This window comes from Thermobia domestica, chromosome 13, assembly GCF_964235325.1.
Source record: "Thermobia domestica chromosome 13, izTheDome1.hap1.1, whole genome shotgun sequence".
NCBI lineage: Eukaryota > Metazoa > Arthropoda > Insecta > Zygentoma > Lepismatidae > Thermobia > Thermobia domestica.
Window position 1 is genome coordinate 26,300,367 of NC_137466.1, and position 27,540 is coordinate 26,327,906.

Consider the following 27,540-nt stretch of genomic DNA (forward strand, 5'->3'; position numbering starts at 1 on the left):
GATTGTATTTGTGACCGTGCAATCTATAGTGTTTTATTAATGAATACACCTCATTTATTGTATATTGATGTACTAAAACGTTGAAAGGCAAGGGCGTGGTATTGTCTTTCCGATTACATTTATTTTGCTTCGTTCTTGCATATGTATTGAGTCATTCAAGGATACGAAAATAATGATTTTTCTTGTGACGTGACGAAAGGTTAACACATACAAAACACCTCTGAGAAATAAAAGTGGTTATTCAATCAATTTTATTTCCTTTTAAGTAGTCTCTAGATATTGATTTATCATATACATATTTTTTTCCCTTGAAACGTTGTTTGCATTGACATGTAGCAGCGTACCTTTCAGCACCGAGGCTACATGAGACGTGAATCTACAACCTAATGTGGAATTCGAACTAGTGGGCTTGTGCCGGGGATCGAACCCAGTTCTCGTGCGCCGAAGGCGTGTGCGCTAACTATATAGCTACAAGGGAGCTCTTGATTTGAAGTATAACGACAATCTTATTGTTACTCTTGAACTAAACTGAATATCAGCTTCAGCAAATTTGAAGGACAGTATATATTATCCAAGATGAACGAACTGATTTCCGTAAAGTAGCTTTTGCAATTTAAGTCATTTTTACTATACGTGTATAGATGACCTGTATAGAAAATGCTGTAATATATTAACTGATTGAAGCATTACCATAAACAACCCACTATTTTAGTCAAATTACTCCATCTTACACTATAACGGGGCGGTGCCTCAGTGGTAGAGCTCTTACCTCTGATGCGTCGGGTCCTTGTTCGATCCCCGGTCAAGTAAGTTTCTGGTGGATAAGATCGTGTCCGTGGGATTTCTTGAAGTACTCCGGTTTCCTCCCAGTTTCTCATTCCACCATTTCTTTCAGGACTATTCACTTGCCTTAATCATCGTCTCCCTTAGCCTAAAGAGAATAATAGTTGGACGTTAAACTGAAAGATTTCATTTTGTCCATCTTAAACTATAAATCTGTGTTTTTATGTTCCCTCTAAGTTGAAAAGAAAAGAAGCAATTTCAAAGAAAATGTGCCTGCCGTTAGTGTTGCTCCTGGTATGCACCTGAAAAAGGTATGTTGTTTGTATTCGCTACACTTACGAGTAAAATGCTTTGAAGAGAAACTTCAGCAAATGTGTCAGTTTTACTTACAACCTTTGCACATAGGAAAAGAAAGCGACAGAGATAATCGAGATACTTAAATTTGTTTTACAATTATTATCCTGTAATTTTAGAGGCAGAAGGTGAAAACACGGAAAGGAGACGTTTCCGTGTTTGAAAGTGACAACTAATCGTTTTGTTTGTGTAATAGTAATTTTGAAGATGAATCAAAAGTAACGAACGAAGAAGTCTGGTTATCGAAAGTTCTTTCTAGAGATTATGCCAATTTTGTAATTCATCAGAACAACTTTAAAGAAACGTATTCTTCAGGTATCTGCAACTCCATTAACAACATTACATTATACCGAAATATTTGGGGAACAGATTAAAATACTAGCATAACTAGCCCGAACTCTATTTTCCGAATAAATGTACTATTTTCTGCAGAAAAGAAATAACTTAAACGAACATGTTTTTCTCGGGACAAAATTTCTAAAGACATGGTAGTCTTGAAGCAACATAATCATAGTTTCATGAACATATACACACTACCGCTCATATAATAGTAGTTTTAATAATTATCTTTAAGTAATATAAGCCTACGTAGACATGTAGTAGTTGTTTTTTGAGGTGGAGTGAGGATGTACCTTACCTGCAAGACCTGTACTTGACTATTTCAGACAGGCTTGTGATTGCAGGGCCTTACAGTTGATTGCTTTGTTCTGTAATTCCGCACTAAATGCTCAAAACCTTCAAAGAAGGTAATGGCTTACGTCACTAAACGTACGCGACTACAGTCTCCTAATTCAGGTCCTTAGAGCCCCTGATTGTCTAGTAGTTACACTTGCCGGTTGAGGAAGATGTTTGGGATTGCATACAGTACTTGCTAATTGTCGGCCTGTCTACCTCAGGTCGTTCAAATTCCGTACTGAAGTACCACGTTCACATGAACCTCTTCACCAACGACTCGTGTATGTCACCATTGAAGAGCAGAAACCTCTCTCCCCGACAGGGTTCTAACACATGCCTACCTCAATTTACGGAGAAGGTAAGTACGCCGTACATTACCGGACCTTATGACGGATGTATGATTCTACCTAATCAATGTAATTTGAGAGGTTAAACCTCTGGGCAACATAAACCCAAAGGAAGCTCATCTCTCTCATGTTTAACTGCTGCGGTACCATGTACACGCACGGGCTCAATGGTGCGTGTTAAACAATTATTTGGGGGGCTGTCATAACCTCGTCTTCCGAATTTGGGACCCTACCATCACCATATTCACCAATGTCCATCACCGTACAGAATTACTCAATAAAAAGAAATAATACAATCGCATAATGATGCCTAATAATCCGCAATACTATTTTATATAGAAAGAGTGTCTTTTTTGTTGATTGAATAATTTGGAGTCATTCATTCTAGGAACTCTTTCTTAACACTGGTTTTGGAAGTGTTAAGACTATATTTCTCTAAGAAAATATACTTAAATTGTAGATTTTCTAGATTGTTACAACAAAATAATATTGAGTATTTTATATGCCATATATAAAACACTACTTGACTTGGTAAAAGAAATCATCGTTTGCTTTAGTAATTACGTAGAGCGCATATGTTTGACATTTTTTCAATGAAACTTTGAAGATAACTAGCTTCTATTAATTTCGAAGCGGAATTCAAATATTTTTATTATTGACGAATATTTTTATTAAGTATATAATTGTAACTCTTTTGTTTGACGATTTTCTCCATATGATTGTAGATAAATTTAGTAAGATAAAACATAAGCTCTGAGGTGGTCAATTTCTAATTTAGATTACTTTTTCTTTCTTGATTTTGAATTATCTAGATGGGTCATTTACCAACAAGATAAGCGTTATGCCTGACGGAATAGCATGATGTTACTGAGATCAGTGTTCCTTAGTATATTATTCAATTTTGATAAAATCTTCGACAGAATTGTCTATGAAAGAATCTCACACAATCACACAACTTATACTCTCTTGATGAGCTTTCGATCTTTTTAGAAACTTTTTTTTTAAAAATTCCTCCTCAATTGTATTGTCCTTCATCTTACATGTAAATTCCACATTGATACTGTGAAAATGTTACGTAATCTCTTTGGACCTTATGTAGAGTCGTTGGGACGCGTGATTAGTGGCATACTAAAGAGTCCGACTGACATATGCTTCGTGCAGTAGTCAGGCCTTTAGTATGACGCTAATCATACGTCAAAATGACTCTGCATAAGGCCCTTTATGTCTAAAATATTTCATTGGTTTAAAAGCCGTCCTGTCCAATGTTTTTGCAGCAGTAAACTCAAAATTTAAATTTCGTGTTGTCCGAAAATTAAATAGCCCCGTTATTTGCTTTCGTGAAAAAAAAATACTCGCAGGCGTAACAGAGGAAGGAAACAAAATGGCGTCCTAAGTAATATTATGTATTACCAAGGATGTTATAAAACAGAGGATCAGCCCATACGTATCTTCATCATATGAACTCAATTAAGCCGAAAAACAACCGAGCATCGTCTAAACCCGCACGTCTGATTGGTTGCTCTCGCTTCCACCATGATTGTTGGCTCGAAACATTGCGATCTTAGTGGCGCGGAGTGGGCAGAGTAGGTGTGTCGAAGCTGTGACGTATGGCTTCACGATTTTGCTGTATGGGCAGATCCTCTATTTTATAACATCCTTGTGTGTTACACATGCAAACACTTCAGTAAATATATACACGGACATAGCTTTCTCACTTTATTTGCTCCCCTGGACACATTTCTGCGATTATTGAACAATCTGAAAATAGGGGAAACTTCCACCTTTTAGCCAGACGAGAAACTCAAAAATGAACAGAAGTCATGACGCTGCTGCGTACAGTTAGTGTGCAGTGAATGTTACTTTTTACTTTGATTCAAATAGCCCACTCACTTAAATCTCCCCTATGACTTTAACGCCATAAAAATAGCTTTTGTGCGTTTCCTCGAAACTTGTGCATAAAGCGTTACCCTTAGAAAGTCATTTTGTTCATCTCGATGAGATCTTTCGATTGATACGGAAATTCATGTGTCTCATCTTTTTTCATTATAAGCTAATGAATTAGATGTCTTTAATTCATTACACGAACAAATATTTTAATGAAAGTGTTCTGACATGTAACAGACTGCACTGCTTTGCAGATTACGTGTACGCGTAAAAGATATCTAAAATTTAACAAGTTAATATAGACTTTTACTTACCTCGCGATTTAATACAGCAACAAATTCCTCATGTTCATCAACAAGATCTTTGTTCTTATCCATTCCAAGCTCTTCCAAAGCCTGTTTGACTGTATTATCACAGAGTTGGTCCACCGAGGAATGCTCCATTTGCCTGCAAAATAATAATAGTAATAGTAATAGCAGTGGAAAGCGATATGATGGATTGATTGAAGTTTAGTCCCTTTGCAACGACGAGGCTATATGTGATTGGATATCCTTCTTAAGGTGGGATTCTAACCACTACGCTACTACTTTTACAGGAACTAATACAGAACTTATAGAGGAATTAACAAATCAGAGATAGAATACAATAGAAAATGACAGAGGGACTGAAACTGGAAGAGTGTTCGAAAGGAGTGTTGTTTTCTATTGACATGAGAGAAAATAGTAAAGATGACTTAAAGGAAGAAAGACGTTATCTCCGTAGAAGGAAGAAGAACTAAGTGCACTTGCTTTGGAGATAATATATTTCTTTCGCTGAATCTGAATCAAAATTTAACACAATGTTTAAATATTTTAGGTAAAGGTGTAAAGAATGTGAGATGGGCGAACGCAATGATGTTTAGAAACATTAGAAGCTTTGAGTCAAGATTTCGTGTTTCCCTTTTCATGCAATAGAGATATTGAGAAAGAAAAGATATACCAACGGGTGATGCAGCAAAATCTGGACTATATGTTGTGCTCTGTAACATTTAATGCTAAGTATCAGGAAGAAAATTAGTATATGCAATATGGAGAGCGTTTCAACTAGTATTGATATGCTTTTGTTTGTGACTTCAACATTAACCAATAACTAGATCAAGGGCCTCAAGCAAAGGCATCCTCCGTTCTCGACTGTACAGTTCTAGTCCGCCAACATCCAGCCCGGGAAGTGGTCCACTGTGCGACACTTTATGGCTGAAGAAGTGCCCAGAAGTACTATCTATGGTATTTTGAAACGTTTTCACGACAACATACCAGCGTCTAGTCGACCTGGCTCAGGTGGATCCAATGTCAAAATCACTGGAAGAAAATTGACTCTCTCAAGCGTTTGTTCGATCACAAGGACGGGTTTCACAGCGACAAGCAGCTCAGCGGCTCCAATGTCATCAAAGCACGATCTGTCGGAAGCTACAGAAGGTGAATGTGAAGGCATGCAAGAAGAAACGTATCCTACAACGTACTGACAGGCAGAAGTCCGAAGTGAAGAGGTTGTGTGGTTGGTTGCATTGAAAGTTTGCAAAGGCCTTCTGGATCCTCGCTGACGAATCCAATTCACGCTATTCCACTCCACCGCTAACGCCAACAACACCTTCTACACCTCGAACAGAGACGATACGCCACCTATGGTGAAATTCTATCCCAAAACTAAGTCTGAGAAGAAGGTTCTGGTCTGGCTTAACAACAAACAACATGGATGGTCAGAACCGCTGATCAAGAAGTCCAATTTTGCCATCACTGGCAGGGTTTATCTAGAGGAATGCATTAAGAAACGTTTGATTCCATACATAAAGAGCACACTTCGACGACAACTACGTGTTCTGGCCGGACAAAGCCAGTGCGCATTATGCCAGAGTGGTGGTGGAGAACTTGAAATAAGGAGGCATCCATTTCGTCGCCAAGGAAGACAGCCCTGTCAACCTCCCGGTGGCCAGATGTATTGAGGACTTTTGGACTCTCTTGAAACCCTAAGTCTATGCCAATGCCTGAAGAGCTTAAAACACTTTTCAGCACTTGAATCGCATCAAATTATGCCTGCGACAAATGGACGTCGGAAGTGTACAGCACCTGGTGGAGAGCACTAAAAAGAGGATCAATCAGATTAGGCGTAATGGTGTAGTTGAGTGTTGAATAAATGTGTGTTTCGTAGAACTTGAGTTACTATTTCTATTGCTCCTCTCCTTTTTGTTTTATGTTACCTGCAACAATACGTTTAGTTGGGGGCAGTCCAGAATTTGCTGCATCACCCGTTATTAACGTGGGTTCCGAACCACGGGACGTTTGAATTAGATGTAGCAGGCGAGTTGCACAGACTATCATGAAAGATCAAAACTTACATTATATCCCGTTCCCCACCATACTATTTCGCCTTCAAGATTGCTAGATTGAAGGACCATGTCACCAATTCCGGAACTACCAGGGAATATTTTTTTTTTCAAAAAAGGAGTAAATAGAAAAAATGTCGTTAAATTTTATTATAAATCACAATAAACTAAGTCCAGTAACGTTAAATTTTATTATAAATCACAATAAACTAAGTCCAGTAACGTAGTTGAGTCCCTTTCGTCCTATCCTATCTCCTTCCTATGGCAGCAAAACAGGGTCACGTACGCGCTTGTGCGAAAAGTCCAGACCCAGGCAGTCTTTGAAGCTCGTGAATGAGTTAACTCTTCGACTCAAGCAGTGGGAGGGAAAGGCGAGGGAATTTCTCGAAGCCCACGCAACTAAGAGAGGAATGGTCAATCCCAAACAGATTGACCTCGATATGTTTGGTGCACCCGTTTTTATTCTGGATGTTCGGGATTCTTCGTCTTTCTTCGTTACTGGCCCTGCTGTCGTTGACGTATCCGAATCCTTGACGTATCCATATTTCGTGATCATGTGATAGTTTCTTGATGGTGGACGTGTTTTCTGCTATCGTTTATACGCAACCCATGGGCAGAATATTACAGTATACTCCTGTACTATTAGTATAGCTGTAACGATTGCTATTAAAAAGATATTTCGCTCATCTGGGATTCAGTCACAGTTGAAGATTCATGTTATATATTTCTCACTAATTTACACCTATTTTTTAATATACCACAGGGCAGTGGGGTCAATTTATTCCCATGTGAATAATCATAAGTTTCTGTTCAGTTTGGAAGTGAGGTGAGCAGCAAATATGATAGCAAAATGGTTTACTTTGCCCTACAGCATAAATAAAGGAGTTAAAGAGAGTTACACTGTATCTCCGACGATTTATTTCATGCAGAATGTAAGTTTCCCGAGCATTTCCCTTCAAGTCATGTGTTATTTGAGACAGGTTACAGTGAATATGTTTTGTAGTGCTGACATTAAGGCACAAAATTGCCATATATATTTACTGGGAAGAAAATTACAGAAAATCTCCAGATATAGTGTGTTTTATTCTATCAGACTAGCCTTTGGCCCCCAACCCCCCTATTTGCTCGACCTACGGCCTCACATCTCTTAAACTCACAATGGTACCGAATTTCAAATTTCTTTTCCTATTTCAACTATCTAAAAGGCAAGATTTTGTATCCCAACAAAACGCCCATTCAAATAACATGGGAATTTCTTCACTCACCCTTTAGTCTCATAAAAAATAAAAATATTCACTTTTGATAATTTCTCCTGTATATCAGTCCTGAAAGGTTACAATCATGCCAAATTTCTTCATTGTGATCCTGCCAAGTACCTAAACATTTTGGGGCGTAGAAGATATCCCACATAAACAACATGGGAAAGATTTTCCAGCTCCTCTAAAACCACTCTACACTTGGAAATTTTTGTTTTGGCGATTGGTAACGCTAACAAAACGTACAAGCATACAGAATTTCAAGATGTTATCCCAATTCCAAGTATCTAAAGTACGAGCTTATAAATCGAAAAAAGTCCCATTTAAATAACATGGGGATATTTTTTCATTTTCCCTTTAGACCCACTAAAAATTAAAAATATTTACTTTTGTCAATTTTCCTGTGGATTAGTCCCGAAAAGCTACAACTATGTCAAATTTAATCATTGTAACTCTGCAGGAAGTGCCCAATAATTTTGGGGTGTAGATGTCCTATGTAAATAACATAGGAAAGATTTTTCAATTGCCCATAAAACCACTCTAAATTTGGACATTTTTATTATTAGTGATTTACGTAGGTAATGATAACGAAAAGGTACAAGCATACCGAATTTCAAGTTGTTATTCCAATTCTAAGTACCTATAAATGAGATTATAAAGTCCGAAAAACGCCTATTTAAATAACATAGGGAATTTCTTCACCCTTCCTTTAGAACCACCTAAAAATTAAAAATATTCATTTTTGACAATTTTTCTGTTGGTTAGTCCTGAAAAGGAAAGTTACAATCATGCCAAATTTTAACTTTCCACGTCAATCGAAAGTACCCGTTATATTATGTCAGTGAGTCAGTTCATGTAGTTTTATATACTGTATAGTTAAGATTAGGATTAGGACTAATGAACGAGATACCAGAAAACAAAACAGAGCACCACCACCTCAGGTCAAAATAACAAGCAAACTCTTTCCCAGTATCTTTTGTCACTAACAGATGTTGGTCGATTTCATAAAATACATTATTTCCCCCATCAAAGGTCACAAATTTCTAGTATGTGATCGTCATTTCGAAATTATATCCAAATACTTGCGAGAACAAAACAAAGTCTTCAAAGTTCATGAAGTTATTGCTCACATTATACAGAATAGTGTTCCAGGTAAATTTGCAGTTGAATAAGTAAGAGCCGAAGACATTCTAAACTTCAGAGTGTGGTAGCCGCAGTGTTACAGAAAAGTGTGCAATTTCTGAAGAGACAAAACACAGGCCTAAACACTTTAACATTGTTGCTAATTTAGTGTTTAGTTATCTTCCTACATACTCAATTTATCTAGAAATATTTCTTTGGATAACAACCCAATGGGGGCGTAGGCCTCTCTATGACCTTAAGGGTTTTTTTTGACCAGTTTGGCCACAGGTTGTCTCCTGTATTTTCTTCTGAGCTAAGCTGACCTCCGGGACTTACAGCCTAGGTGGAAAACTCGTTCTATACCCACCAGGATTGAATACGGATCACTAGATTGTCAGTTGAACACTCTACCTAGTGACCAACAGACTAGCCTATTCAATTCCCTAGTAATTTAGAAAATATTGTCTTTCAAATATGCATTTTCTATTTACTAGCTGTAGCTTATTTTCAGTTTTTCTTTATTCGTAAGACATACATTTAGCAAAGTTCTCTGACATTCTCTGACAACTTATATGCTTCCATGATTTAATTCCCCAGATTTTGCACTTCTGTAGAAATCCTGCTTTACTATAATGAAGAAACTTCAGTGTACAAGACTTATGAGCTGCAGACCCAGATTTCCGATCTACGAGGGAGGATCAGAAACTAAGGTTACAAGGCTGATATTTGTGGTGTTTCGTCTGTTAAAGAGGAATGAGGAGTGTGTGATAATTTTAATACATGGAGTTGGCCACTGTTTAGAGTTTCACCTACGGCGCTAGTTGTAGGCAAACACTGGTCTCGCGAAGAAGTCGTTCAGTTATTCGATTTCTGAGGGCACACAGTGACCGCTGACCGATACTGTGAGACCATGACACGATTCCGCGAAGCAATCAGAAAGAAACGGCCAGAACTTGTCACCGAAGGTGTCATCTTCCTTCATGGCAACACGCGCTCGTATAAAGCCCAGAAGACCACCACGCTGTTCAAGCAGTTAATCTGGGACATCATTGACCACACCGCTACAGTCCGTACCTCGCTCCAAGCGACTTTCAACTCTCCCCGAACCTGAGGGACCACCTAGGAGGTCGTCACTTCGCTTTAAATGAGGAGATGAAACGCACCGTGATAACATGGCTGAACACAGGACAGGACTTTTATCAGGTGGATATGTTCAAACTCATCTCACGATCCTACAAGTGCCTCAACCGATATGGAGGCTACGTCGAAAATAACTTAATGCATGCACTATCTGTTAGCTGCATTGGTTGTATGAAATAATATATACACGTTTCACTGTCGGCTTTGTAACCTTACTTTCTGATCACTTCTCGTATAAGAACAGCCCTGGAAGTATTTATTACTTTGTTTAGTAACACTTTACAGAAACTATCTCGTTCACTTCTTAACAGTGTTAAACACAGAGGCAATCTTTATTTTTTAATCCAATTGATTTTATGGTATTTATTTTCGTGTTTTCTTTCAGTTGAAATGGAATTTTAATTACGTCATTTTACAGATTTGTTCTTCAAGTTTAGTTAAATCTGTATGGCGTTTTCAAAATGAATTTGGATTATGTATTGCAAAGTCCTACATGTGCGCCCAACATCACATGCTGGCTCTAAACATATTCCAGACGACAACCACGAAGAAGACATCGTCGACCATCGCCAACAATCCTCAACGAACGAAGATTAATCAAATCAGCAACATTTCCAAATAAAAGGAGCCAGAAAATCGAAGAAGGCATCAATCTCCACCGACTGATCATCATCTCCACTCTCTAGAACGCCTGGTCTCTGAGAACCCCTTTATCCTTACCACTCTCTAGGACACCTGACCTCTGCGAGCTCCTTTATCCTTACCACTCTCTAGGACACCTGATCTCTGAGAGCTCCTTTATCCTTACCACTCTCTAGGACGCCTGGTCTCTGAGACCTTTTTTATCTTTGCCACTCTCTAGGATCTTCTCTCTGAGAGTTCCTTTCTCTTTACCACTCTTTAGGACACCTGGTCTCTGGAAGCTCCTTTATCCTCACCACTCTTTAGGACACCTGGTCTCTGGAAGCTCCTTTATCCTTACCACTCTCTAGAACGCCTGGTCTCTGAGAGCTTCGTTATCTTTACCACTCTCTGAGAGTTCCTTTCACTTTACCACTCTTTAGGACATCTGGTCTCTGAGAGCTCCTTTATTCTTACTACTCTCTAGAACAGCCGGTCTCGGTCTCTGAGACCTCCTTTATATTTGTCACTCTCTAGTACCTTCTCTCAGAGAGCTCCTTTCTCTTTAGCACTATCTAGGACACCCAGTCTCTGAGAGCTTATTTATCCTTACTACACTCTAGAACACCTGGTCTCTGAGAGCTTCTTTAACCTTACCATACTCTAGGACGCCTTGTCTCTGAGAATCCTTTATCCTTACCACTCTCTAGGATATTTGGTCTCTGAGAGCTTCTTTATCCTTACCACACTCTAGGATGCCTTGTCTCTGAGAGCTCCTTTCTCTTTACCACTATTTAGGACACCTTGTCTCTGAGAGCTCCTTTATGCTTACCACTCTCTATGGCACCTGGTCTCTGAGAGCTCCTTAACCTTACCACTTTCTAGGGCACCTGGTCTCTGAGACCTCCTACATCCTTATCACTCCCTAGAACACCTGGTCTCTGGGAACTCCTTTATCCGTACCGCTCTCTTTGAACGCCTAGTCTTTGCAAACACTTCACCACTTCGTAGGACGCCTGGTCTCTGAGAGGTACCTACTTACACCTTGGCGGCAACAGCCTTGACCCTGTCGCCTAAGACGCTTAGTCACTGGACTCCTACAAGTTCACCAGCAAACCACCATTGGACTCCTACACGCGCTTTTGTTGAAATTTTCCATGGCCCTTTCGCATACATGGGGCTTAATGTCATTGATACAGCACTAAATTACTTTATTTATGGTGTCGGTGGTCGTGAACTTGTTGAGATAAACCTTAGACTTCAAGACTCCTCCCCCACTAAAAGCCCAACAGCCTCAAACCGCAGTATCAGAACATTTGTGGTACAGGATATTTGCAGTACAATGAGAAAAAGTTTTTCTGGGATATTTGCAGTAGTGTTCAAAACTTTCTCTCAGTGGGACACTTGCGGTACATACTGTGGAACGAGTGTATATGCTGAATATAGATGATGAGACACACTTCCTGCTTGCAAATGACACCACAAAGCAAGGACGAGTGTTAATATTTTGCACTGCGAAGGGAAGATAGTGCGCAACTGAGTACACTACGTTTTTTTTATGAAAGGGACTTTTAAGTGTTGTATTCGGCAATTTTCGCAATTATATACAACACACACACAGACATCCGAAGTAACTTGGGGGAAACAATCATTGTCCCACTGATTTTCAGTCTCTTACCGGCAAGAGATAAGACTATCAGAGATTTTTCAGTTTGGTAAAGACTAATATTAATGACTGGAATCCGGACTTTATCGAATTGGATTTCGAGCAAGCTGCAATAACATCTCTAAGAACATTACTGTATGTAATTTCTATTTCAAGCAGTGCTTGTGGAGGAAGGCTCAGGAATTGGGACTTAAAATGACTCGCTCTTCGCAGACTACGTGACTTCGTGTGTCGAAGACGCGCGACAATTTTTTTTCTGTAGCGGGGCTTGTCGCGAAGTAGTAAATTCCCATTTGTTACAATGGATGTGGCGCGGAACCTTCGCACGCTACGCGACAAGCGTAACAGTGTCGCAGGCTTGTCGCGGGAACCCGCCACCTGACACAAACTAAGATCTTCGCAGACTATGCGACTTCGTGTGTCGAAGACGCGCGACAGGGCCACAATTTGTCTTTTCAGCAAGCAGATACTCATTCTGAAAGATGAGCTCAAGGGAAGCTTTCGACACAGACTCTTTCATTACAGAAATTCAGGCACAGCATAGTATATGGAACTCCAGCAGTGATTCCTATAGCAACAGAATTGAAAAGACGAAAGCATGGGAAAAAGTGTAGTGCATTCCATAGTGGATTCATGGATATGCCATCGAAAGAGAAGAATCGTATCGGTAAGTACACTGCATGTTGCCATTTTGTTCTTTCTTACCTTTTCCAAAATTCGGTACCAAGACAACGAGCTGCTTGGTGGAAATTGCAACATAAAACTACAATGTTTGTCGCTTCACTTTACTATTTCAAATTAGACTTTAAAAAATAGCACAAATGACCAGATATTTCCAAATGTATTTTACACATTCACAAACTGCGATCCCCCAGGCCAATATGTAATTTTATAACATTTCGTTATTTTTATATACTCTATGTATTTAATATGTATAGAATATGAAAAGTAATGTTTTATATGCACTTAGGGATAACGCTGATGCCTCGTGACACTCCACAATGAAATTTATAAGGAGAGGGCACGACGCATGAAGGCAATATCTCATGTAGTCAGCAGCGAATTTACTGATATACTGACTAGGCCCTGGATTTAGACCGCGGCTCAAGGGGGACAGCCAACTCCACGCTACATACGTACTCCTTATGGATGTGCATGCACTTTGACGTTAAAGAATACAACAGATTGTTTAGTATTACGGCAATTTAAAAATTGCATATTACAAACTATATAAAGTGCATTGTCCCTTTGTTCTGGCTAAAAAAAAAAAAGTCAGATTCCCGCGACACGCGAAGTAAGATCTAGCGCCTGTCGCGTCGTGGATGTGTGTCGAATATTAACGACGCGACGACACAGCCTGTTGCGCGTCTTTAACACACGAAGTCGCGTAGTCTGCGAACGGCCTTAATCAGTTCCAGAGATGAGGTTCTCTAGCTTTCGTTCTGCTCTAGCATTTCTTCCTGTAGATGATGTCGATGTTGGGTGACTTTTCGTTATGGAAGATCCACCACACCACGAAAGACTTGAGAAATTTGTAGATTATTTTGTAGAATTGTGATTAAACAATGCCGGTATTGGCATCTCCATGTGGAACTGCTTGAATCAACGAATAATGCTGATAAATAGAGAAACCATGGATTCAAATCATTAATAGGTAAGTCAACTCCTAATGTGTACTGTTCAGTGAAATATCTAAAAAAAAGTGAGACTGTACACAACGATTACCTATTAAGAAAGAAGACATTGAAGGCAAACATTAAACATTGAAGGCAAACGTAGACGGCGTCAGTACATAAAATTGGACGGAAGAATAGAAAACACATTAACTGCATATGTAGCCTCAAAAGATGTCAAGAAATCCTTGATGGAAAATAGCACACATTCAAAAGTTGGAGTAATTTTTGTTTGTTCCAAAAGAGAAGCTATCTACTAATGTAGTAATTGAACTCTGTTATGACACCAGGAAAATAAATTACTAATTCATTGAACGTGAATTTTGACTTTGTTTCTTATAGTTATCCCGAGCTAGATCTGACCAAAAATCCCTAAATGCGCTCATAACAATGGGCAACTGAATCCCAAATGAGTGACTTGTAACAAATCCCTCCAAGCTTGCAAATTGGAGTGCTCCAAAGTGCTCCAAATCGCTAGAAAGCTGTTCTTTGAATAATTCCGTAACACTTACTCGTAATTACAAATATCTCAACCATTGGCAAATAGTTATAGGCAACCTGTTAAGGAAAACTATAAAAGAAAACAATCATGGTCAGGTGTTCGACCAGTCAGAGATAAGGATTTATTTATATTTTCCAGTTTTGGCCAACCACAAACAAGTATTTGCTTATATCTTTCAGATGTGTTTAGCTATATCCTAGTAACTTTTTAAAAAATTTTTCTGTGTAAATTGATCATTATATTTGCGTTTACATGTTTTTAGGTGCCGTAAGAAAGGTTTGTATGTACGTACATATGATGAGTTAATAATGGTTTCATACTCCGAAAGATTTTTAGTCTGCTTTTAGTATGCAGAAACCCGGTATCCCCTGAAAAGTCATATATCCCCCCCTCCCTAGAACAACTTGCTAACTTGCTGGCTACATCAATGTGGTAAAACTTGGTCTTTGTGTAGCAGTTGATACTGTGTGCCTATCCTGTAACTGAACACCCGAAAATATTCTCTCTCAGCTTGGTGAATAAGAAGTTATTTGAATAGTACCACAAAAGTTCTAGTACAACAAATGTCGATACTCGAAGTACCGCAAATGTCGATACCGCAAGTATTGCGCTTTCTAAACTGCATGATCTGGGAGGCCAATTCTGATCACCAAATGAGAAATTATACGACCAGGAAATGACTCATGCAGTAATTGAAATGTTCCTCAGGTTATGTGGCATGTTGCGCCGTCCTGTTGAAGGCACATGTCGTCCACATCCATAGGCCTATCTTTCAATTTAGGCACAAAAAATGGTTTAACATGTAGCAATAGCGAGCACCTTTAATTGTTATTGACTGACGATCCTCATTTTTGAAGAAGAATGGTACGATGATGTCTCCAGCCCAAAATCTGCATCAAACAGTGGCACATTGTGGATACATTTGTTTCTCAACAATAATTCATGGTTTTTGTGAATCACAAATGCGACAATTTTATCAATTAATTTCTTCGTAGTTGATGAAGTTAAAACACTATTCGAACCACATTTTGCACGAAAATTACGAATTGTAGCTGCCAAAACATTATTTTTAAAGTATTGCTAAAATTTGAAAACGCATTGTTCTTTCGCGTAATGTTCCTTTTTTTTTTTGTATAATCCTGAAGTGTCAGCCGTTTTCTTTTGTTGTTATGGTTGGCAACACTTTACCGCACAAATGGTGCAAAATTCAAATCTTGTGTAAATTTGGGGTAGCCTTTAGTTCCCCATACAAATCATAGATTAGGAAGGTAATCAACATCGTTAAAATTTGGTATTCTTTTTTTTTTTTTTTTTTTTTTTAAGTTATTCACTGAAATTCAATCTTAGATGCGAGAAACTTTATGTGAACACCAAGAGAAAACAAACATTTTTATTCTTTGTGTGCCAAATTAACTACTGTATCATAAATTATTACCAACGAAAGTAGAATAAAAGGTGCGGGTCACCGAACTAAACTTTCTCGCTCTAATTTCTTAAATTAATCATGATATGCTTTAGTTATTAATTTAATATGTATTTGTTAAATATGAACAAAAAAATGTAAGACGTTTTCAGAAAACTTCATTCGAAGAAAACTCATTCCGCAAAAGCAAACTATTCCGTGTGGGTAATTTCATAACACTTGATTTTTCCAGGACAAACGACTAATTATTTCATATTGTGAGGTCATAAATGAAATAATTATTAGGAAATATGAACAAAATTGCCTGAGACGTTTTTGCGAATATCATTTACTTGCAGAAAGATCTTGAATACCCATTCTAGGTTTTTCCCTAGAAGTAATTGTGGCTACTTACGTTTCTTTGACAATGCTGTTGAGCGCCTCCTGAGCGTTTCTAATCTCTGCTTCTATTTGTTCAAGACGAAGCTTTGCTAAGCCAAGAGCTGGTCCCGGGACAGTTTTCTCTTCGCGTTGAATGTCTCGTTCAACTTTGATGTACGCATCGAGAATGGAAGAGTCAGGATTCATCAGAGGAGCCTGGAAAGGTTACAAACATTAGTAATGGGTTTTAATCATTTAGTTGAGAAAATATTTTCTAATGGTGCTATTTATAGAAGTAGATAGCTTTCCTAAAACAAATAGAATACAATTAAGGAGATTTCTAAGAGACGCTTTCTAAGAGTGACTTTTTAAAATATTAAAAATCATAGTTAACAGGAGATAAATGAAACTCATTTTAATATTCAAACAGACTTTAGGGATTTAAATGTTTCATATTGTAAATGTAATGGACGTTATGGGTACTTCATAATTTCTCACGTAATAATTAAAAGTAGCAGTGTTATCAGTTACTAAGTGTGACGACTATGTGTGTCACAGTCAACAGAATAGAAATAATCTGCTAGTTAACAATGTATGTTTTACATGGCATTTCAATCAAAATGGAATTAAGCCCGCTTTTGATCATTTTGGACTTAAGAAGATCTCTATCTGAAGCTCCTTTCAGAGCTTAAATAAACAGTGTTAACTATTTATAATCACACTATATATGCTAACCAGCCAAAATATCTGGTATGTCCATTTTTGCCTAGCACGACAGCAACAACGCGGTTTTATGTACAAGTTTTATGTTTGTTTTTGTAACAAGTTTGGTAATTAGATTTGATTCCGTTGTGCTTTGAACGCCCATAAAGAGAAATAAATAAACGGTAAGAAGAAAAACTACGAATCATTGTTGAAAAAGAACCCCATAGGTTTTAGCGCCATAAAAATTCGTTTTATCAATTTTCTCGAAAACTACGCATAAGGATTTGCTGTCAATAAGTTGTTTAACTCGGTAGGATCTACCGATCGATATATGTGTCTCATCACTGGACAGTGTAGCAAAATAAACAAATAAGATTTAATATTTAATAGTAATTTAGGGCTTAACACTTAACATTAGGGATTTAATATTTAATAATAATACTTCGTTAACCATATAGTGTCCCACCGTGTTCCTCATGTCCTAATGAAAAGCTTGACGAAGATATATTTAATAGCACTTTCATCTAAACAGGTAGCATAGTTGTACAGCACCAATTTTTAAGTTTACAAAAAGGACTTTTTTTTTCGAAAAGTACGCATTACACTTTACGCTTACCCATGTAATTTTGTCAATTGCCTAGAGATCTATCGATTTGTATATTTCTCACCTTAGGCGATATTTCCTGTTATACGCTATATAGTGCAGGGATTTTGTGGGGGGAAATCATACAAGCAAGAAGTTTTGCACAGTTGTAGTACTTGACCTCCTTATACTAATGGACATACTAAAAGTCCCCTAAGATTGACCTTGAGCTTCGGCCGCCATATTGGAAAACAGCCGCCGATTTTCAATTTTTCGCTGATAATCTTAAAATGAGCAGAGATGATACTATACAGAGTGTTCGTATGTAGAGAATGGAAAGAAACACACAGTTTGATGAGTAATACATCTCTCTAGCTTTATTTGTTCAGGAGATAAGAAGCTTTAAGTTATTGCAACTTTATTTTATGCTCTACTTTATGTTACTTATTACATAACCTACTAATAAATTATATTCTACTATTTTCTTACTGTCCAAGAATAAATGAATAATAGAAAGGATTGATAGATGCATTTTGTACGGTGGAGGGCTTGATGGTGGTGAAGTAATCAAAGTTACAAGAGGACTTCCAGCTATCATTAGTGCCAGTAAAGAATAAAATAATGGAAAGCTGGAGATTTTGTTAACCCTTCCATAGGTAACTGACCATGGCAATTGCAAGAAGACCTTCAAGTGCAGTAGCATGTAAATAAGCATTGGTAGAGACGCAGTCGTCCACTGATGGTCCCATCCGAAGGTCTCAAGTGGACATATTTAAGGTTAGACGACTTAATCGCAGAAGAAGCAAGATACCATCTTGATTGTTATGTAAACTTTAGAAATGTGAAAAAAAATATGATAAACCTGGTAGGCCTCCTCATGACAGTGAAATTCTTTCGGAACTGTTCGATTACATTGAGGACAATGTCGATTGTCAGTACACACTTCCTGAACTAAAAGACATAATGTAATAGACCGTGGGCTAGGAGGGGCAGAAGGTCCCTTCCCATAGGGGATTTCTTAAACTGGAATTTTCAGTTACTTCATTTAATTTGAAAATCGATACAACTTATTTAGCTTCCAAAGTCTTGCACGTTGAGTTACTAGGCGTGCCAGTGTTGCCAGATATCAACTTTTTAAATTTATTTTTGAACGGCCTGAAAAGTTTTGTCTTTATATCATAATAACTGATGGTTTTTTTACTGTCTTGAGGTTATGGAAGTTTTTATATTTATAACACTCGCTGTTCAATTTGACGTTCTTGGCAAGAAGAAGGAAAATTTATGGGAATTTCACAGGCATTTCCCAGATGGTTACAAAATTCTTCTCTGAAAACATATTTTCTAAATGAAATATGAAACGTGTTTCTTAATAGTGATTTATTATTTAAAAATAAGCTAATTTGTGACTTCTGCTGTACAATTTGACTTTTCAGCCAAAATAAAGGTATTTTTTTTTCAGCCAAAGTAAAGGAATTTCGGGATATTTCGGGGAGTAAGTTTCAAACTAGTATTGTAATTCATTCTTGAAATGAAATTCGTTGGCGTTCTTATTATATATATTTTATTTTTAGAATATTTGGTCTTCAATTTGTCTTTATAGTCGAAGAAAAGGGAAATTTCAGGTAGTTTTAGGAAAATGTTTCAAGAAAGTTCTAAGCTCTTGTTTTAAATTTGTTTTCAAATTGGGGAAATATTGTTAGTAATTGACAACATATAATTACTAACTAATGATTCACTATTTACTATGCAAGATATCTTTCATATATAATACTACAAAATTTGGATTCAACTCATCCTGGAGCAAAAGAATTAATGAGAAGTGGAACATTCAGCGTGTCGAGATCAACAATTAAAGGATGCAGAATACCTGCGGATATGGCAATAGAGCAAACAATAAATCGTCATGCGAAAACAAGAGGAGGAGGAGTTATTGGATTTAGCAGAAACTTTTCAGCATATTTTCGATGGTGTTCAACACGACGTGAAAGAGCAAACTATAGCAGTGCCTTGATGGAAATTTGTGACATGGACGACTCTTCCGATGGTCTCAAAGACTGCCACGCATCTTCCATTACACGTAGCGAACAAGACATAAGTAATATTCTACGTTCAATAGAAAATTTTCATTAACCTCTTTGACAGAAATGCGATGAATACCTTGTTCTCAATTTCTTCTGGCTCTCTGCTACGCGGGAAATTGAAAATGATTTGCTCAATGCAGATACAAAAGAAAAGACTGTCTTTGAAAAAAAATGTGGAGAAAAGATTATAAACGAAAGATTTCCATAGTCCTATCAAAAAGTTAAAAAATATTCACTGAACTTACGAAAGTAAAGGAAGTAACCTCAAGTGAAAAGAAGCTTGTACAGTTATCAGCTCAAAGAAATGTATTTTGTCAACTCGTTCTGTTTTGTGAAAATAATAATGTGAATTTACAAAAACCGCTATCTTATCCATTACGTGTTGTGCCATTTAGTCTGGAAATCCCAGATGGCTTTCCAGTCAAATCTGATAAATCAAAACTTCTTCATCAACTAGAAAATGGAGCAGTTTGCACGGGAGTTGAGTCAGTTGATTCTGTTCATATAATTGATGTGAATTCTGTAATAGTATACATTCTTTGACGCAGCTACCAAATACATTTGGAGAAGTAGCTCAAAAGATATTCAGTCTCCTTCCCAAAGCTAGGAGAGTAGACTTTGTTACTGATAACTACTTGAAACTGTCTATAAAGTCATATGAACGAGAAAGAAGAGTAAAAAGTGCTCCATACATTGTGAAAGGATCTGTCATGAAAGTTACTAAGGATTGGAAATCATTTGTTTCCAATGAAAGCAATAAGTTGAATTTTCTGAAGTTGTTATTTTCCGAGTGGAAACAGGATAAGTATGCTCCACAATTGAAAGGGCGTAAATTACTTTTTGTTTTTGAGGAATCGTGCGTGAGCTTAACCAGTTTATATGGAGTGAGAACATCTGTTACTTCTGTTGAAGAACTACATTCTACTCAAGAAGAAGTTGATTCAAGGTTGATTCTTCATTGCCATCATTCGTTAAGAGAATCAGAACCTAATACTATTGTAAGATCTCCGACACTGACGTGTTCCTCTTATTACTTCATCATGGTTTCAACATACCGGAAAAGAGAATTTGTTTTGAAGTAGGCACGGGAAACAAACGTCGGTTGAACTTTGTAAGATCCATAGGGCACATTAGGAAGAGTAGTGATATAGGCGATTTGTGGAAGTGTGTAATGCAAAGAATACTGTTCCCTACGTGCTGTTGGGGCATGCATATGCAACATCGATTCGTGCCGCCCATGAAATATTCTTCAATGAATTGTGACAATTTTCAGAACGTACTTAATCTGAGTGAAAGATTTATCACTAATCAGATTTCTTTAGACGGAGTGGATCTGTTAGAATCTTTGATAAATCAACATAACTAATTTGAAACCGCTTGTCAAGAAATGAAGGAGAAGAGCAGATCTGCGAAACTGTGACTTCAATATGTGGAACAAGTTAGGTTGATGTTGCAATTCATAAAGACTATAGGGTAACTAGTCTCTTCACATTTCTACTACCGTTCATATCTCACTTCCATGTTGCTGGACATACTTTTTATGCAAAGTCTCTACATCTTTACCGTCAACAAATGTAGGAATTAGACAAACATCTTTCGAGGGAGTAATTTGATCGTTTCACTCATGATGGATTTCACGATTCGTCATGCTTGTAGCATGCTCAGCTACATTGAGTTGGAGCTGCCTGTATTTTTGGAACACTCTGTATATGCTGGTCTCTGGAAGTGAAACGAAAATATGGACTATGACAAGAATATGAAAGAAAGAAAGAAAAATGTATTATATTTGATTGTATAAGTTACTCCTATTTTTGTATTTCCTCGATTAAGAGAATCTATTGTGTTTACGTTTTTTTTTTAAAAAAAAAAGAAAAGGAGTAAAAATTGTAGGTAATGAGAATAAGAGCGAAGGTTGTAGAAGCGAGTTTGTTTGCAACAAACTCAAGGTAAAATCTCGTGACGTAATGTCTGGTCGTTTGCGCGTAGACAGCTGCCTCGCTCGTGAGCGAAAGCCGTGAGCCAGGTTAGTTGCTGCGCTGAATGTCCATCTGGAATGTCCATCTGGATTGTCCTTCTGGAAGTACCTGACTGTTGTATTTGGTCGAATGTTAACGGAGGACGGAGGAATAGAAAGTTTGAAGTTGAATTTTTCTTCGTTTGAATTAACGGGTCGGAATAATACGAAGTTATTATTAAATTCGGTTTGGCGTTTTCTAAAATCTTCAGATTTCCTACCAAGTTTTCTTCTATTAACTGCATAATTGGGAACAGTAGAATCGAGTAGAGGTGATTGAGGACAGACGATCCCAGTGACCGATTAGAGCAGTTTGAAAATTGGTAAGTACAAACCTAGCTGTAGTTTCTAGAACCTAAACCCCAGATAACCTTGGTTTGATTAATTAACTAACAATTTGACTAATACTTTTTCCTGCTAACAGTAGAAGTAGCTATTAGACTATTAATTATTAGATTTTTAACTTGGTATGAAAATAATTCGTAATTTGATATCTAAAGGAATATTGCATTTAGCGTCCCATTAATCTTTTGATATTTCTATTTGAGAGATTGATTTCGACGTCGAATTAAATTTTTCTTGTTTCTTGCTTTGAGAGTTTAATAGTTTTCGCGTTATATATATTTTTATAAAAATTTTTTGATCGAGTCGCGGTCGCTTTTGACTAAGTTTCGACACTTTCTATTCCGAGTAAATTTTATTAATTTTGAAATTGTTAATAGCGTTAGAATTGTTCTTGTTTGGAATTATTCATTTTATCAAAGTATATTTAACTATTTTTCAAGTAACTTTCACCTATTATTCAGTTGCAATTAGATTACTTTTTCACTCTTCATATTAAGAAGCTCATTCACAGAATTAAAATTGTTGTTGTTAATTTGTATTCATTTCCTTGATATTCGATTATTTGTAATAAATAGCCAATTGAATATTTTCTTTTATTTAAAATAATATTTAATATTTGTAATCTTGATAACCTTGCATTTTCGTTTGGGAGATTTGAAGCCTGCATTACTTGGAGGATTCTTTTTTTTTTATGCCAGATATCAGAACCGTGTCAAATGATAGTTTGGCTAAACTTAATCACTGCTTATTTGTATTAAATAGAATTAAGGTGGGTGTCAAGCAATCCTCGGCACAAGGTTCGTTACAAGTTCAGCGCAGCAACTCACCTCTTGTTTGATGAGGCATCTCTCCCTGAAATTTGTAAGGCATTTAATTTTTTCATTTTTTTGAATTGTTATTTAAAATTAGGGTAACGACTACTACTGTTTTGGTATATTAATGCTATATATGCTAAAGCGTGAAAAATTCCAGAGAGCGAGGAAACAAAATACGATTGAATTGTGTATATTTAGAACCCTGGGGATAGTTTCTGTAGTATCTCGTATTTTGCTTAGATTTAGTGGTAGTTTGCTTTGTTAATAGTATATGTTTAATAATTTTGCTGTTTTTTGTATTTTGCTAGTTATACTTTGTAATTTATATGGAATGAAAATGTCGGAGGAGTACGTTAGCATAAACATGTCCGAGGTAGATTCGAGTTTCGATTGGAATACAATTGATCAAACTGGATTTGACGATAGTATTTTTGATCGATCGACAATGAGTTTAACGCCACCGCTTAGAGATTCATTGTTATTTTTTAATTCAAGAGAAAATAGAGAAATGTTGAATAGCCCGAGTGAAAATGTAGAAGGAGATAGAAGGCAGCGTAATTTGTTTGGTGGATCAAATAGTTACAGTTTAGAGAATCCTTTTAGTAGAAACTTTAGTTGTTTAGCGCAACCTCCTTCAACTGTCCATAGATCCCTTGAAAGAAATAGTTTTTATTCTGGAGGAAATTTGTTTTTGAATGAGCCAGAAGTAGGACAAGCCCCCTCAAATGAGTATTTTGATAATGCCCCATTAGGAAGTGCTAGTAATTTAAATCTTTTGGGAAAAGTTTGTTCGAGTGTTAGCAATATAGCTAATAGACAGGTAGGATTTAACTTACCATCTGAGAGTTCTCAACCTGTGGGCCAGAGTAAGGGATGTGATAAATATCAACGTTTAGGACAGTATTACAGGAGAGTTTCAGCAATAAAAAATTCTACTCCAGTTAATCTGTATAGTAGAGGAAATCCTATATTAATAAATAAAAGTAATCAACAGATGTGTGAGGGTAGTTCAAAAAGAAAAGAGCATTTAGGGGAATTAAATCCTAAACCGTCTCCTAGGTTGTTTTCTGGCAATTATTGCGATCAATTTATTTTTCAAAAAATTGCTGAATTGTTGGATCAGAAATTTAAGAATTTTAGGAAGATTGATGGAAAAAATAGTTACATTATTTTTGATTTGTTGGTCAACTTAGAGCAAATCATTGAAAGTACTAGTTTTCCTTTGAATGCTATTTATAGTACCTTGTTATCTAAAAGTGAAGGAGAATTTCTGGATGAAATTCAGCGAGCTATTTATTTGAATATTTCTTGGCCGCGATTCAAGAAGTTAATTTTTGAGAAATTTATCACTAATTCAGTTAAGCATGCGTTAATATCAGAAAGGTTATTTAGGAAGCAAAGGTTAACTGAATCTGTTGATCAGTATATTAATGATATTTATTATACTGCTTTGATCTTGGATTGTTATGGTGATGAAGAACAATTGATTCGTATCATGCTTGATGGCATGAATCCCGCGGTGAGATTTAAAATGTTTGGTCTTTCTATTCCAAGAAATTTAGAAGAACTTAGAAGAATTTCATTAGAGTTTTCTAAAATCTTTCGAGATCAGGTTGAATATAATAAAAGAATTGGAAATAAGTCATCGGGAACTTCAGTTGCTTTGGTAAAGAAAAATGATAGAGAGTACCATTCTAAAGAATTGAATGTAAATAGACAAAAAATTGAATCATGTGATTTTGGTAAAAGTAATTCAAAAAATTTGCGACGATCAATGAATTCTAATGCGGGTTCGGAAAAACAGAATATTGTACCTTCGCAATTAGACGGAACAGTAGCTACCTTTGTAAATGTTCGCGTTAATAATGAGTTAATTCGTGCTTGTTTAGATAGCGGGTCGTCTTATAATTTACTTACGTTATCGGTAGTTGAACGTTGTGGGGTCGTGCATTATCTTGAGGAAACCACTCCGATTGTAATTCGTGCACCTTTGGGATCATTTTATGAATCAAGTAAGGAGATTAAGCTCACTCTAAATTTTTCCGGTTGGTTCGAGCGAGTTAGTTTTCTGGTAGTGAATGATTTGCCGTGCGATTGCCTTCTGGGAACTCCATTTTTGAAAAGTACCTCTTCGAGTGTGGACTTTGTTCGTGGAAGATTGAATTTACGTAATAATCGCAAATCAGTTATCCTGTATTTTAGAGACGATACATTATCCATTCAGAATTCGACTTCAGGATTTAAGTCAGTTGATCGTGTTGACCATCAAGGTGGAAGTGTAGGTTGGAATGAACTTAAATCTAAGAAATCGACTTCGTTGTTTTTTCGAGATGATTCGTCACTAAGAAACGGACTTAGATCGGGGTACTCGGTTGGCCAATCAAGATTATATGGGGATTTGGAAAGGAGTCAGACAGTTCATCATGGCAGAAGATCATTGGATGTTGGGGTCCAATGTGATATAGAATTATCAACCATTGAGCGGCAACTATTGGAAATGCCTACTTCAGCACAACTTGAAGAAATTCATAGTGTTTTTGGATTGAATCAACCCGAACAAAAAGAGACTTTAATTGGACACTCTGTGGATTCCAATTATGTGAATTTAACTGGATCAGTTCAGTATGATGGTTCTTCACATGATTTGAGAAATAGCCAACGTAGACCCGATTATCTTCAGTTTTTGGGGAAAAAATCTGATGGAGATGCGAATCTGAGATCGTTTCCTTCCACATCTTTGCATCAAGGAGAGTTGGATAAGAAGTTTGGATCTGCACCCAATAATGGAAAGGAAGATACAATAGAGGTTGAAGTGAAGAAGAAAAAGAAGAGAAAAAACAAAAAAATGAAACATCGTCGAGTGGTGATTGACAATGCTACTTCTCCAGAACTTGAACAGAAATCAGTGGAACGATGTGTGGGAGGAAAGGAAGACTGTGTTGCAGCGGTTCATATGAACTTCTGTGATAGTGATTCGGCAGCTTCAGATATGGATTTAGAGCAATCCAATAAATTCTATGAATTAGTAAAAAAAAATAAAAAGCAATTAATGGATCCTGAGGATAATTTGCAAACGGAGTCGTTTTCAAAAGACACTTCTAATGATATATTAAGAGATTCGGGTTCGGATTTTCAATATAAAGATAAAGATATTTTAGAATTCATTGATGGTCTTCGTACTGAATTTTCTGATGTTATTACGGAAAAAATAGGATGTTGTCAAGGCTTTGAAGCTAAACTTTATTTAAAAGAACAAAAACCATTTAAGGAGCATCCATTTCCGATTCCTAAAAACAAAGAAAAAATTTTTTATGATTGTATCGATGACCTTGTGTCTCAGGGTATTTTGACTGAAGTAGATCATTCAGATTATGGAAGTAGTTGCTTCTTAGTACGAAATAAGAATGGTTCACATCGCATTGTAGGTAACTTCTGTAAGGCGAATTCCTTGATTAAGGATGACGTGTATCCTGCGCCTAATTTAGAAGAGTGTTTAACGAGTTTAGCGGGTAAGAAATTCTTTACGAGCCTAGACCTTACCAAAGCATATTTCCAGTTGCAACTGGAAAAGGGATCACGCGAAATAACCACTATTGTTACCCCACGTGGTAGCTTTCAGTATACGAGGGTACCAGTCGGTATAAAGACTGGAAGTTGTATTTTAGCGAGAGTAATTGATAAAATTCTTGGTGATTTGAAGGATCTAGGCGTAAAAACTTATTTTGATGATATTTTAATATGTACATCTGATGTAGAATCACATAAAAAAGTTTTGAAAATGGTCCTCGAAAGATTGAGAAAATATGGAATTACTGTTTCCCCAGATAAGAGTGCTTTCTTTTATAAAAAGATAAAATACTTAGGATTTGTAACTGATGGGGATACTATTGAAATTGATCCATCAAGGGTTGAAGCTATTAAGAAAATCCCTCCACCTAGAAATAGGCGCGGAGTACAAAAAATTTGTGGATTGTTTTCTTATTATGCTCGATTTTGTAGTGGTCTTCAGGAGTTGATGGGTCCATTAAGCGAGTTAAAATCAACAAAAAGGAAATTCGAATGGACCATCGAGCATCAGAAAACTTTGAATAAATTAAAGCAGGAATTATTAGATAATGTTATATTAAGGACTCCTGATCTGTCCAAGAAGTTTTTCATCCATGTTGACGGGGGAGGAAAAGCGATTGGAGCTTGTTTAAGTCAAATGGATGAGAATAATAATCTTATTCCTGTATCGTACTTTAGTAAAAAGTTGACGGAAGCTGACCGACACAGGAGCATTTATGAGATCGAGTTCATCAGTCTCGTTAAAGCAATTTATAGGTTTCGCCACTATTTGATTAATGAGTTTGTGGTCTTTACCGACAATAAGGCGTTATCCTGGATTTTGGGTAATTCTAAGAGATTGTTAAAATATGGTCCTTTAGTCGAGACTTTGTGTCAATTCTCATTTACTATCCAACATGTTAGGTCCCAAAATAACGTAGTTGCAGATTTCCTAACACGGATGTATGATCCATTTGAATTTGTGCAAGTGGACGGACCTGTAGGTATGGCTATAATGAAAAGGAATTTTAAAATGGCAAATTCTTGGCAATTGCCTATGGTGAAAGAGCCCTTATCGGAGTTACAAAAAGAAGATCCTGAGTTAAGAAATATTATAGAAAGGTTGGAATATGGTGAGAACATTCGAAATTATGTTTTAAATAATGGCATATTAATGAAAAAGAGTAAAGCCTTAAACCTTCCTTTTAAAATAGTAATTCCGAAGAATTTGCAGAAATTAGTGATCGAGTTCTTTCACGATCACGAATTGACAGGTGGTCATACCG

The 27,540-nt window shown here is 36.8% G+C and overlaps 1 protein-coding gene across 3 annotated transcripts in view; it reads right to left on the minus strand.

Annotated features, from left to right (window-relative positions):
* The window catches only part of synr (BH3-only protein sayonara), a 207,424-nt gene that overhangs the window by 76,785 nt on the left and 103,099 nt on the right, over positions 1–27,540 (minus strand). For all 3 annotated transcript variants that reach the window (XM_081735555.1, XM_081735556.1, XM_081735554.1), the window contains exons 4-5: positions 16,200–16,381; positions 4,358–4,490 (exon numbers count right to left, since the gene is read on the minus strand). In XM_081735555.1, the coding sequence (XP_081591681.1) occupies positions 4,358–4,490; positions 16,200–16,381 (315 nt within the window). The remainder of the gene's footprint in view (positions 1–4,357; positions 4,491–16,199; positions 16,382–27,540) is intronic.